This window comes from Mauremys mutica, chromosome 22 (genome assembly GCF_020497125.1).
Source record: "Mauremys mutica isolate MM-2020 ecotype Southern chromosome 22, ASM2049712v1, whole genome shotgun sequence".
NCBI classification, from domain to species: domain Eukaryota; kingdom Metazoa; phylum Chordata; order Testudines; family Geoemydidae; genus Mauremys; species Mauremys mutica.
Genome location: NC_059093.1, coordinates 14349817 through 14362046, shown reverse-complemented (window position 1 = coordinate 14362046; position 12230 = coordinate 14349817). Strand labels below are relative to the sequence as shown.

Sequence of the window (12230 nt, the reverse complement as noted above, 5' to 3'; positions counted from 1 at the left end):
CTTCTCCCGTATAGGAAGAACTCTGCTGAGGGAGCCAACTTGCTGTCAGTGGGACTAGAACCCAGGTCTAGACTCTCAGTCTCTTGCTCTAACTACAAAGGCAGGTTGCTATCCTGACTCAGGTGACTGGTCAAGCACTGGCACCCATGCTGTAGTGAATCAGTAGACATGGCTCCATCAATAACCTCTGGCTGCTTTTTTGGAAATGCTGATTTTGGTTGATTTACGTAGCTTTGATACAAGGGGTGTAAGAAATTCCCTGCTGGGAATTGAAGAACTGGCTGCAATACAGTGGAAGCAGAAATTTGCTGCCTCGTTTATTTGTCTTTCTGCTGCCTTCCCATCCACTTTTTTATATTGAAAAACTGAAACCACTTTGCTCAGCCTTAAGCTTTGTCTTTCCCAAGACACTCTTAATTGTATCTCTGTACCTCTTCCCATTCGCAGATGCATAAGAAGATTAAAGATAGAACTGTAATAGATTTGGTTAGGTTTTAATAAGATTTGCTAAGGACGCTGCAGAGAGCGCATATCATGGAGAACGTTGCTACTCTTTCTCTTTGATATACTGAAGGCTTCCTTAGGCAGCTCTGCACAGGAAACACTTTCTCTTCCCTGAGTTTGAAGATGGAATTCTTGATTTTCAATAGAAGAAATAGTTTCCATTAAAGAAAGCAATATCTACTTTATAATTTTAATGTTCGGTGAAGATGATTTTACATTGTAACCTGACAGGAGTGACGGGTGCTCACATCATCATCCATTTATAATTAGTCAAGAAAAGATTTTGACAAAGACCATGGGCCTTTTAGAAGAGATCTAAGAATCTAGATTTTCAAAAGTGACTAGTGATTTTGGGTACCTAACTTGACTTGCTTTCAAGGACGTCTGCTTTGCCGAGGGTTGGCGTTCGGCACTTTCTGTAAACCAGCCCCTTCAAGGTCTCTTAAGTTGACCCCCCCAAAATTGAGGCACCATAAATCACTAGTCCCTTTGGAAAATGTCCAAATTGTCTTCACTTCTCATCCCTCCCTGCCTTACATAAAAGAAGCCTAAAGAGCTTTTATTAAAAGTATTGACGCAAATCAGTAACAAGGTACGTGCAAACTTACTACCAAGGGAACGGGGCCATTCAAAGCAAGTAGTTCACCACTCCTGCTTCACTCTGTGAGCGTTCTCTATAAGTTAGGTAATGATAAAGGTGTTAAATAATTACTTATCATTATTTAACCTTAAAAGAGGCATAAAAAATACCAGAAGAAGGGAATGGCCCTACCAAAAAGCTCTTCTAATGCAGGATGTACTTGTGCCCAGCATTCTATGATTAGGAGACAAAGTTTTTCAATATGGTGTCAATGTTGCACAATGTGCTATCACCCCTTTGTGTAATCTGACAGGAGCACTGGTTTGGCAATGCTATTTTCCTGATGTCTTAAATGTTGTTTCCTTTTACCCTGCCCTAGCCCAACTATGGCTGGAGATTCTAGGATCTTCATGAACCAGGACATGGAAATTGGAGTCACACCCATGGATCCCAAGAAGTTTCCCAGACAGCCGCGGGACTATGTCCCTATCGCCACTGACCGAACCCGTCTCCTGGCAGCAGAAATCAAGAAGCCGCGCCAGCGTTACATGGAGAAGAGTGGCAAGTGCAATGTGCACCATGGAAATGTCCATGAAACCTACCGGTACCTTAGCGACCTCTTCACTACTCTGGTGGACCTCAAGTGGCGCTTTAACCTCCTTGTTTTTACCATGGTTTATACTGTCACATGGTTGTTTTTTGGGTTCATTTGGTGGCTTATTGCCTACATCCGGGGAGATCTGGACCATCTTGAAGATGAGAACTGGATCCCCTGTGTTGAAAATCTCAGTGGATTTGTCTCCGCGTTTCTGTTTTCCATTGAGACTGAGACCACAATTGGGTACGGCTACAGGGTTATCACTGAAAAGTGCCCCGAGGGCATCATACTGCTCCTGATTCAGGCTATTCTAGGCTCCATTGTCAATGCGTTCATGGTAGGGTGCATGTTTGTCAAAATCAGCCAACCAAAGAAAAGGGCCGAGACCCTCATGTTTTCCAACAATGCAGTGATTTCTATCAGGGATGAGAAGCTCTGTCTAATGTTCCGGGTCGGGGACCTCCGGAATTCCCACATTGTTGAGGCTTCCATTAGAGCCAAGTTGATCAAGTCCAAACAGACCAAAGAAGGGGAATTTATCCCCTTGAACCAAACGGACATCAATGTGGGCTTTGATACGGGGGACGACAGGCTATTCCTGGTTTCACCACTCATCATCTCACACGAAATCAATGAGAAGAGCCCCTTCTGGGAGATGTCCCGTGCCCAACTGGAGAAGGAGGAGTTTGAAATTGTGGTCATCTTGGAAGGAATGGTCGAAGCAACAGGTAAGCTTTGCCAAAAATAACCAGCACAGAGCAAAAAGACAATGCAGCTGGCATTAAAATGTCAACATTTGCCAATGACACCTAGGCTAAGAATATGGGTCTTTGTCCCCTGCTCCTCCCAGGGGCTGGTCCATATAAGTGAGATGAGTCTTATACAGCTTCTAAATACAAGAGGGGGTTCTGTGTGACATTACACTAAGCATTGGAGGGGGACCCAGTTTGGGGAGAAGTAAGAATGCCCATGTACTTTGTCCACAACTCAAAGCAAACCTGGACTTTCAGTGTTCCGAAGTGTTTGGCTAAAAGGCCATCTCTGGCTCCCACGCAGAGGGAGCTAAAGGAGAGCTCCTGTGGCCCTCTACCCAACATTCTCTTCTTAACTGTGTAGTAGGTACGGTGGTCTAGTAGTTAGGGTGATGGACTGATTTTTTTAAGAGACCTGGGTTTGATTCCTGACATTCTTCTGCTGGAAGCCATTAGCCAGAAGCCGGGAATGGGCAATAGGGGATGGATCACTTGATGATTACCTCTTCTGTTCATTCCCTCTGGGGCACCTGGCATTGGCCAGCATTGGAAGACAGGATACTGGGCTATGTGGACCTTTGCTCTAACCAGTATGGCTGTTCTTATGTTTTAGCTCAAGTAGTTGTGACTGAGGCATTTAGTTCTGTAAGTCCTGGGTTCAACCCCAACTGTTGTCACAGTTCTATCCTGTTTTTAAAATAGGCTATGACTGAGCTATTTTAGGTCTATAGTGTTACTGTTCAGTGATGATCCCTCTACCGTCAGTCACCACTCTGATGGAGGATGAGAAGGGTAGATATTTGTTACACTTTACATTTTCACCAGCTGGGTTAAACTAAACATCTCAGAAGCATAGCAGCTTTCTTGTGTGTGTCAAGCATAATCATTAGGTGTGTTGGAACAACAGGTGCAGAGCTGGAGTTAAATGGGGATTATTATGTTCTAGTCTGGAATAGTCTCCCAAGGGAACTGGTGGGAGGTTTGTTGCCTGGGTCATTTTAAACCAGACTGAGCAAAGCACAGGGGAATACGCTATAGGAAACCATCAACTCTGCGCTAGCGAGACGTGACCTAATTAGAGAGGGGGCCCAACAGCCACAAAGTCCTGATTTTGAACACTCCCATGTTCAGCCTGTTTTGGAGCTGAGGGTTTGGTTGGGGACCTCATCTTTTGACTTCATGGGTCTTTTTCCGTCTGGATTGAGGGTCAGTAGTCTAAAATGGCACTCATAATGAATATTAATTTGTATTTACTTTATTTGCATGTATGTAGTATATCTCATGATACATTATAGGTATGTGATAAAAGATACTTGATTTCTTCACAAACCTCTTTACAATTATGCAGAAAATACATCTCAATGAGGATCAGAGAGAGAGTATGTACAGGTCATTTCCCCCCTACTACAGTACAACCACCTCTAGGTGGAATGTAGCAGCCGTTAAACAGCACAGAACAGCACTATGTAACAGATAGGATGGGAGAGATATGGCTGGCTGAGCTTTCTTTCCACGCCAAAGCCTCATTGCACATGGATGTGTGGTGCCAAATCTGCAGCTAAAAGCAGCGCTGACTTTCTCAAGGGGAGTTTGAAGAGGGTGCAGTGAGACAGAAAACAGACAAGTGTCATGCAGTGTCATCGGGTGTCACTCAGTGTCAATCAATTGAGTCCCAGTGTCCTCCCATGGATAGGTGTTCCTGGCCATTTCTTCCCAAAACTGGAATGCAAAAGTATTTGTAGCACAACATGAAATTATTCTGTGTCTTTAAATCCCTGTCTCACTTTCCAGCAAGTATGAGAAGGCAGATGCAGTCCTTTTAGATCACAGGGGCTGGAAAGAGTCTGAACTCCCTGGGACACAGGAAGTGACTACTTGTTGGCTTCTGTAACATCTGTTCCTGATGATTCCCTATGCAACATTAAATATACACGCACCCGTTTGCTAGGGCACATTCTTTGTGGAGTGCTCTGTGTAAGGTAGTCTCTCTCACCAACAGAAGTGGGTCCAGTAAAAGACGTCGTTTCACCCACCTTGTTTCGCTAACATCCTGGGACCGACACAACTACAATACTGCATAACAGTTGTCTCCAGATCATTTTCTTCCTACCTCACCTTAATAGCTGGCATCACACTAAGCATGGAAGGGGGACCCAGTAGGGGGAGAAGAACTCCCGTGTGCTTTGTCAAAGCAAACTTGGACTTTCAACATTCTGAAGTGTTTCGCTAAAGGCCCATCTTCATCTCCCATCCAGAGGGAGCTGGAGGAGAGCATCTGGGGTCCTCTACCCAACACTCTCTTCTTAACTGAGTGTTTGGCACCATGGCCTAATAGTTAGAGTGGTGAACTGGGTTTTAAGAGACCTGGGTTTGAGTCTTGGCATTCTTCTGCTGGAGGCTTCCAAGCCCAGGTTTCTATATCTGGCTGTTCTGCTGACTCTCGGTATAACCTTTGGTCCATAAAGTAACCTTTCTGGGATCCAGTATCAGATGGGGGACATGCCTGCCTACCCCACCCCAGGGGTGCTCTGAGTATTAAAGTGTTTGTGAAGGGCAGGGCAGATCTTTCAATGCTCCCTGGAATAGGGTATCTGCAGCCATGTCTGTCCTCAGTGTAGCCTGTATGGGGGCATTACCCAGCCAGCAGCATGGGGGGGTTAGGAATTAAGTCCCAGCTGGGAAATTCAGAGTTGGCTCAATGAGGCTGGGAAGCAGAGATGCACCTGAGCCTTGGTAAGTTCAGGGCCTTAGAGTGTGGTTGGCCTAATATCAGGAGAGAGGAAGGCATTGTTATCTAGAAGCAAGGACCAAGCCTTCTGGAGGCAGAAGAGCCACTGCTAATATTGTGTGTTTATAGGAAGATCAGCCTTTTGGTGTTTAAGGGGTTAAGCCACAGGAGAGGCCTGAGGCTGGTGACTGGGATGAGTTTGGGGGAAGGGTTAGCCCTGTACAGATGGACTCTGAAATGCCAGAGAGGGCTTTTTAACTTAACCTGAGTCCCCTGCAAAGTTTCTCTCCTTGCCCCAGTGTTACTATCATGCCTTACTGGTGATGTTGAATGGAGTGCAGTTATTCCCGACTCTTAAAACAACCTTCACCATACCACTTGGTGCTTTAGCTTCCAAGTTTAAGGGAGCTAGGGGTAGAAAACCTAACTTCTATGAAATTCGCCCCTCCCTCCCTGGTGGCATTCAAGAGCCACTTCTGCGGCCCCCAGAGATGCCTGTTACCATAATTGTGTTGGGAATACTCAAATGGACAAATATGCAGGTTTTTAACCAATGAAACACTAATTAAACATGACTGCATTGTGCCTTGACCCTGCCAAATCTCTGAGCACAGACAGTCCCAGAGATGGGAGAGCACTGGCTGTCTATTTCAGAGTGTGCTTTAGCACAGATGCAAGCAACCCGCTGGTGAAAATTGGCAGAGCTATGTGGGGTTCACTGGAGCTGGTCCAAGAGTTCCAACCATCCCACTCAATCATCTGCAAACGAGTTTGATTACTTCCCGTTTATGGCTATCATGCCGTTCACCACCAGTGGGCTCCATAATTCCCTAGAACAGGGGTTCTCAACCCATGGGTTGGGACCCAAAATTGGGTCTCCAGAATGTTTCAAAGGGGCGTGTGGCAGCTCCTGTCCCACAAGGCTGGCTGGACTCGCCTCCCTACTCCAGGCACTGCAACCTCTTGGGTCCCACTCAAGTTTGGCCCAGCTGTCATAATGATGGGAGCCTGCGTAGGCCAAATTTGAGTGAGTGGCTCTGCAACATCATCAGCCAGGTCATAGCTCCACTCACACAAATTCGGTCCAATCAGAGTGCCAGGGACAAAACTGAGCAGCGGTGCAGCCATGGGGATTGCACTGCATGGATCGGAGAGCAAAGCCCAGTCAGCCCCATAGCACAGGAGCTGCAGGAGCCACCTTTGTGGGGTGAGTGCCAGGCAGAATGCAAGCCCCTGCTCCCACACACACACGCACCAGGGACAGGACCTGACCAAAACCACACCAGGGCTTCCAACCCCAGACTATTTGCTGGGTCGCAACAGGCCTTAAACATTTACAAATGGATCCTGAGCCCCAAAAAGGTTGAGAATCGCTGGCCTAGAAGGTTTTACTCCAAGAACTCAGCAATTGTCACCTACCGGGGCAGACTTTGCTGCAACAGGGCCTAGAGGAAGACGATCCCTCAAACCGCTGGGTCCCAGACCATCCCTGGCTTTCAAAATTGTCAGCCACACCTCAGAAGCAAACAGGACACCAGGACAAAGACAAGCATAGATGATTTCCCCAGCTTCTTTCCTTGGCTTTTGGGTGGGTAGCAGCCCTCAGCAATAGCTGCAGCTTCCAAGCAGAGTTTGAAGGTAGTCCCGAATAGATTACTTGGCAGTCGTGTAACCTATTTGCAATGCATGCAAGGGCTAATGGAGCATTACTAGGGTGTATTCTTTTACCAGCAGTATATTGTAGAGATAGGCCAATATGCAGATCTGGATTCAAACATTACCAAAGCTCATGAGAATTGGAATGGCAGATTCTGCTTAGGGACCATATCTAGTGTATTGGGCTGTAGTGTAGTGTGTTAGTTGTGTGTCTCATTGGTGTAAGAGTGCCATAGAATAACACTGTGTTATAGCTACTAGGAATCCAGGCCCAATTTTCCACTCATTTACAGCAATGTAAATCAGGAGTCACTCTACTGATGTCAATACAGTTACAGCAGTGTAAAACAAAACGCAAATCAAGTGCCACGCCTAGGCACTCTTGGGCATTATAAAAAATAACAGAATTTCAGGGTGTTATAGAGGAGAGAGATTGATAATGGAATTTTATTTGGTAGCCCTGGGTTCGCTGATATCAAAGAGAGCCCTGCACTGCACTTGGAGGTTAATACCTAGAAGTACCTCAGTGGCCCAGGGCCCATTTCACCATCACAAATTAGCACCATGAAGTCCTGGTTGAATAGATACCCTGCGGCTTTAGACTGTACTTCCTCTGACAAAAAACTCAGCCACTGCTAATGATGTGCAAAAGGAAGTCATTACCAGTAACAACCTCAAAATGAAAAGCATGGCAGAGGAATTGGATTGCTTTACAAATGGACTCCTCTCCCAGTGGGATTGCCCAGACCTGGGTTTAATGACATTAAGGAGCTTGGATCTATGGAAATTAATTACCCCCGTCTCAGGAGACAGTGCCGTATCTGCTGTTAAACCCAAAAGTTGGAGCTGGAAGAGCCCTTCCCGCTGGGTCTAGGGCTGGGCAGATGTCAGAGTGCGCCAAGGTTTGACTAAAGCATTCAGAATCCAGGTGGCTTTCTGTATGGCTCATGTGTAGAGTGGCGGGGAGACATCTCACCAGAACAGGGTGTCCTGAAATAATGCAGTGTGTATCTCTAGTTTGGGGCCTTTGCTAAAACTGCCAAGGAATGAGCTTATGCTCAAATAAAATGTGTAGTCTCTAAGGTGCCACAAATACTCCTGTTCTCTTTGCCCAGGAATGGTCATCCTTGTGATTTACATGAGATGAACTCCTGTTATTAGGAACTGAATGAAGGTCCTCAATTTAGAATATTGCATAGACAAATGAACAATACTTGGTCCCTGTTAATGTAACTGGATCCCTTTCTTTTGCTGGCTATGTGAATTATTTCCTGATATACTTCTTTTGCTTGACATGGGTGGCATTCTAAGCTAGTGCAGTGACAAAGTTAGCCCTGTTACAGCTGACTGCTAGGTACAATATTTATATAGGTGGCTTGATATTTGGAGATGAGGCTAGAACCTGTCAGTGGTAGGTAGGTTGATGTTGAAGAGACCAGACCTAATGAAAAGAACACTGCAGACAGGCATATTAATAATTAGCTTACTTTTGGTTTACATGGAAGCTTATTGAATACAAAATTGCTCCAGTTAGACTAGATGGGAAGAGCTGCTAGTCCTCATTTCTACAGTCACATTTCAGAGAACTATAAAAATGGCACCCCCATGGGGCTCAATGGTTATGGTTTCTCAATCACTGCAGAGCAATTCACTCCATTTACAAAGAGCAAAAAACATTGGTTGAGATTTTTAAAAACCAAAGAATTTAGAGACACGGCTCCTACTGAAAGTCAATGGGAGCAGAGGACCAAATGTTAAAGGTATTTAGATGCCTGAAGAAGCAGTTAAAGACCCAGTAGGATTTTCAAAAGCACCTAGGCACCTAACTCCTATTGATTTCAGTGGGAGATAGGTGCCCAATGGGATTTTCAAAAATGCCTATCTGCATCTTCAAAAAAAGAACAGGAGTATTTGTGGCACCTTAAAGACTAACACATTTATTTGAGCATAAGCTTTCATGGGCTACAGCCCACTTCATCGGATGCAAGCCCACGAAAGCTTATGCTCAAATACATTTGTTAGTCTCTAAGGTGCCACAAGTCCTCCTGTTCTTTTTGCGGATACAGACTAACACGGCTGCTGCTCTGAAACCTATCTGCATCTTAAGCACCTAAATACTTCTGAGGATCTAGGCCTGAGTGTGTACCACCCTGAGCCTGCTTTTAAAATCCCACCCCATTATTTCTAACTGCCAGTGCTACCTACTCTATCTGGGATCCGAGAACAATGCTGGGTTCTTTCCTTCTCACACATGGCTGTCAGCACTAGAAGTGCAGCAGGCCAAATTGTGCCCTTGTTATCACCTGTGTTATCCTATTAGCCTGCAAGGGGGGAGGGATGTAGCTAATTAGAACTAAACCATTGTATTGATGATGCAGAAGAAGGAATAGACTGCAGCTCACTCTCCCAGAACCGGGTTGGTTCTGCATTGGCTGGCATGGGTACAAATTAGTGGCACTTTAGTCCCTGCAAGAGCGACATAGTGGTTGAGGTAATATCTTTTACTGGATCGATGTCTCTTGGTGAAAGACTAGACTGTTCTCAGTGGTAGCAGATGACAGAACAAGGAGTAATGGTCTCAAGTTGCAGAGGGGGAAGTTTAGGTTGGACATTAGGAAAAACTTTTTCACTAGTAGGGTGGTGAAGAACTGGAATGGGTTACCTAGGGAGGTGGTGGAATCTCCTTCCTTAGAGGTTTTTAAGGTCAGGCTTGACAAAGCCCTGGCTGGGATGATTTAGTTGGGTTTGGTCCTGCTTTGAGCAGGGGGTTGGACTAGATGACCTCCTGAGGTCCCTTCCAACCCTGAGATTCTATGATTCTATGAAAGAGACAAGCTTTCCAGCTGCACTAAGCTCTTCTTCAGGTCACTGCAGTCACCAACATATCTGAATATACACTCACCGGGTGAGGAAGAAGGTAATATTGGTTTAGTCATTTTTTCAAAGCACTTCAGGACTGATTTTCAAATATATTTAGGTGCCTAAAGATGCCCATTGGCACTTAATGGGGTTTTCAAAAACCCCAAAGCAGGTTAGGCACCTCCCTGCCACTGAAAGTCAATGAGACTTAGGTACCTATCTTTATGAGATGATTTTGAAAATCCCAGTAGGTGCCTAGCTGAATTTTTAAGATCCTAAATACCTTTGACAATCAGGCCCTTCAAGCCTGACCACTGTACTGTATAAATGGCTAGAGGTATAAGCACATAACTAGAACTGGTCAAAAAACAGTGAATATTTTTTCATCAACATTTTGTGGGGAAAATGTTTATTGCAATTGCCAAAAGTTTCAACCAGCTGTAGGGGAAAAAAATTAACCACTAATTCCCACTCACCCTCCAGTTTTCATCCCTGCCCCATTTCCATCAGACACACTCGCTTGCTGTAGCATTAGTCCTATCTAAAGCAGCAGCATGTAGAAACAATAGATCAGTATGTGTGCCTTGGCACTACTGGCTCCAGAGCTTTGAAAACACCTGAGAAAGGCTCAGTTCTGGGGAGACCTATGTTGATTATTCCCTGAGTGAAATGACTACAGCAGGGGCTAAATCAATACAAGTGACACGCATTCCAGCATCCAGTGCTGCTTTTATGGGCATCTTGAAAGCCACAGAATCACTTACACTCAGTACCAGCTTAATGAATTGGGCACAGCAATGACTTTAGGGAATTAATTCTCCCTTGCCTTATCTTAAAGGTATACTCGTCAAGATTGGTTGGTCCAAATTTGACTTGCAAGAGAAGAAAATGGGAAGGAATCTGTTTGTAAAGTCCATGCAATTTTGCTTTCAATGCTCTTTCTTTCTTTCTTTCTTTCTCTCTTCCCCACCCCATGGCAACAAAAATCCAAAGCTGGTAGCCCCAGTCCACTGACAGAATTAGGCTGGCCTGTTGTGAGCCATAAACATGGATGTGCCACTGACCTCTTCATTGCTTAATAGAAGAGAGAGCGTATGAAGCAATGCTGCCAGAGACTAAAAAGCAGTCGAAAGCCAATCCCGCACGTGCAGTCAGATTCATCTGAGTTGTGAGATGAACGACTTGGCTGATTCAATTAGAGACCATTAGAGAGCCCAGCTTTTTCCCCTTAAGCCTTCATTCCCTATGATGAAGGAGTCTGCAAATCTTTATAAGTCTTTCTGGCTGAGTCTTGCTTCCCTTACGTTTTTTATCCTCCTCTCCTCTTTTGCTGACAATTAACCAAAGATTGATTTATCAATATAGCTACCTTGCAAACCTCATTCTGTGCCTACCAGTCATCGTCGTCTTAGCGTCTCGCAATGTGCCTCAGGTGGCTCATGACCAGGATTCATCTCCGAATTTGGTCTGCTGATTGGATCATTAGCTTCCGCGGTCCAGGTACTGACGGGGAATGCAACATGAACGCTGATCCATGCCCCCTTGCCTACCAGTGCTGTTGCCTTAATGTGATGCTAGGTGATCACTGGGCATTCAGGAGGCATCTTATTTCACCACTGGTGTTCACTGATTTTCTTTGACTCTCCCCCACCCTTACATTAAATAGACAGTTGGAGATAATAGAACTGACTTGTTAATCCAGTGACCCAATACACTATTAGCACATGGTTTCAAAAGGCCAAAACTATACTTAGACATAGTTGGAAGGAAGATGGTCTAATGATTAGAGCAATTGGCTGTGATTTGGGACTCCTGGCTTTTATTCCTCATGCTGTTGCTGTGTGACCTTGGGCAAATCACACCCTTTCTGCATCCCAGTTCATCCATTTTTAAAAAGGATAGAATAATATTCCCCTCCTGCCAAGGTAGAACAGTGTGAAATAATCACAATGAAGCTTGAAATCTGAGGGATTTGCATTTCAGTCTGATGTCCTGAAAGTAATCAAACTTTACATGCAAAACACAGTAAAATTAGTACTAGCTTGTTGGTTGCTTTTGCTTAGCCAAAGGATCATTTTCATTCTTAAAAATGAGCATCAGTAAAAAGGGCATTATAGTACCTTCCTCTCACAAAGTGGGTATTGTGATGTAAACTAATTCATATTTGTAATTGTCTTTGATATCCCTGGCTTCGAGGTGTGGGAATGAAGTAGAACTAGTTTACCACTGACTTGCCCTGAAAGGAGTGCTCTTGCTGAACTATTTCAGGTGCTTGTTAAGGGCTTTCCCTTTGCCCTTCCCCTGGTCCTTGCAACACAGACAGAAAGCAGAAGACTGGAAGTCCTAAGTGCAGCCAATGCAATGTTTATTCCAAGCAAGCATATCCATAGCTCTGACAGCCTTTCTTCCCAGTGTCCCAGCTCCCCCCTCCTTAGCAGGCATAATTATACCTGTAGTGCCTGCCCTTGGTCCCACCCCTTACAATTTATGGTCATGTTCCGTTTTGGAAGGTCGTGAGTCAGGGGGCTTCGGTATCACCTCTTTTGTATCCCA

General features: G+C 45.0%; 1 protein-coding gene across 1 annotated transcript in view; it reads left to right on the top strand.

Moving 5' to 3' along the window:
* Nucleotides 1-12230, top strand: part of KCNJ5 (potassium inwardly rectifying channel subfamily J member 5) — an 87929-nt gene that overhangs the window by 55631 nt on the left and 20068 nt on the right. The window contains exon 5 of the mRNA XM_044996921.1: nt 1464-2410. Coding sequence (XP_044852856.1) covers nt 1471-2410 — 940 coding nt within the window. The 5' untranslated portion in view covers nt 1464-1470. The remainder of the gene's footprint in view (nt 1-1463; nt 2411-12230) is intronic.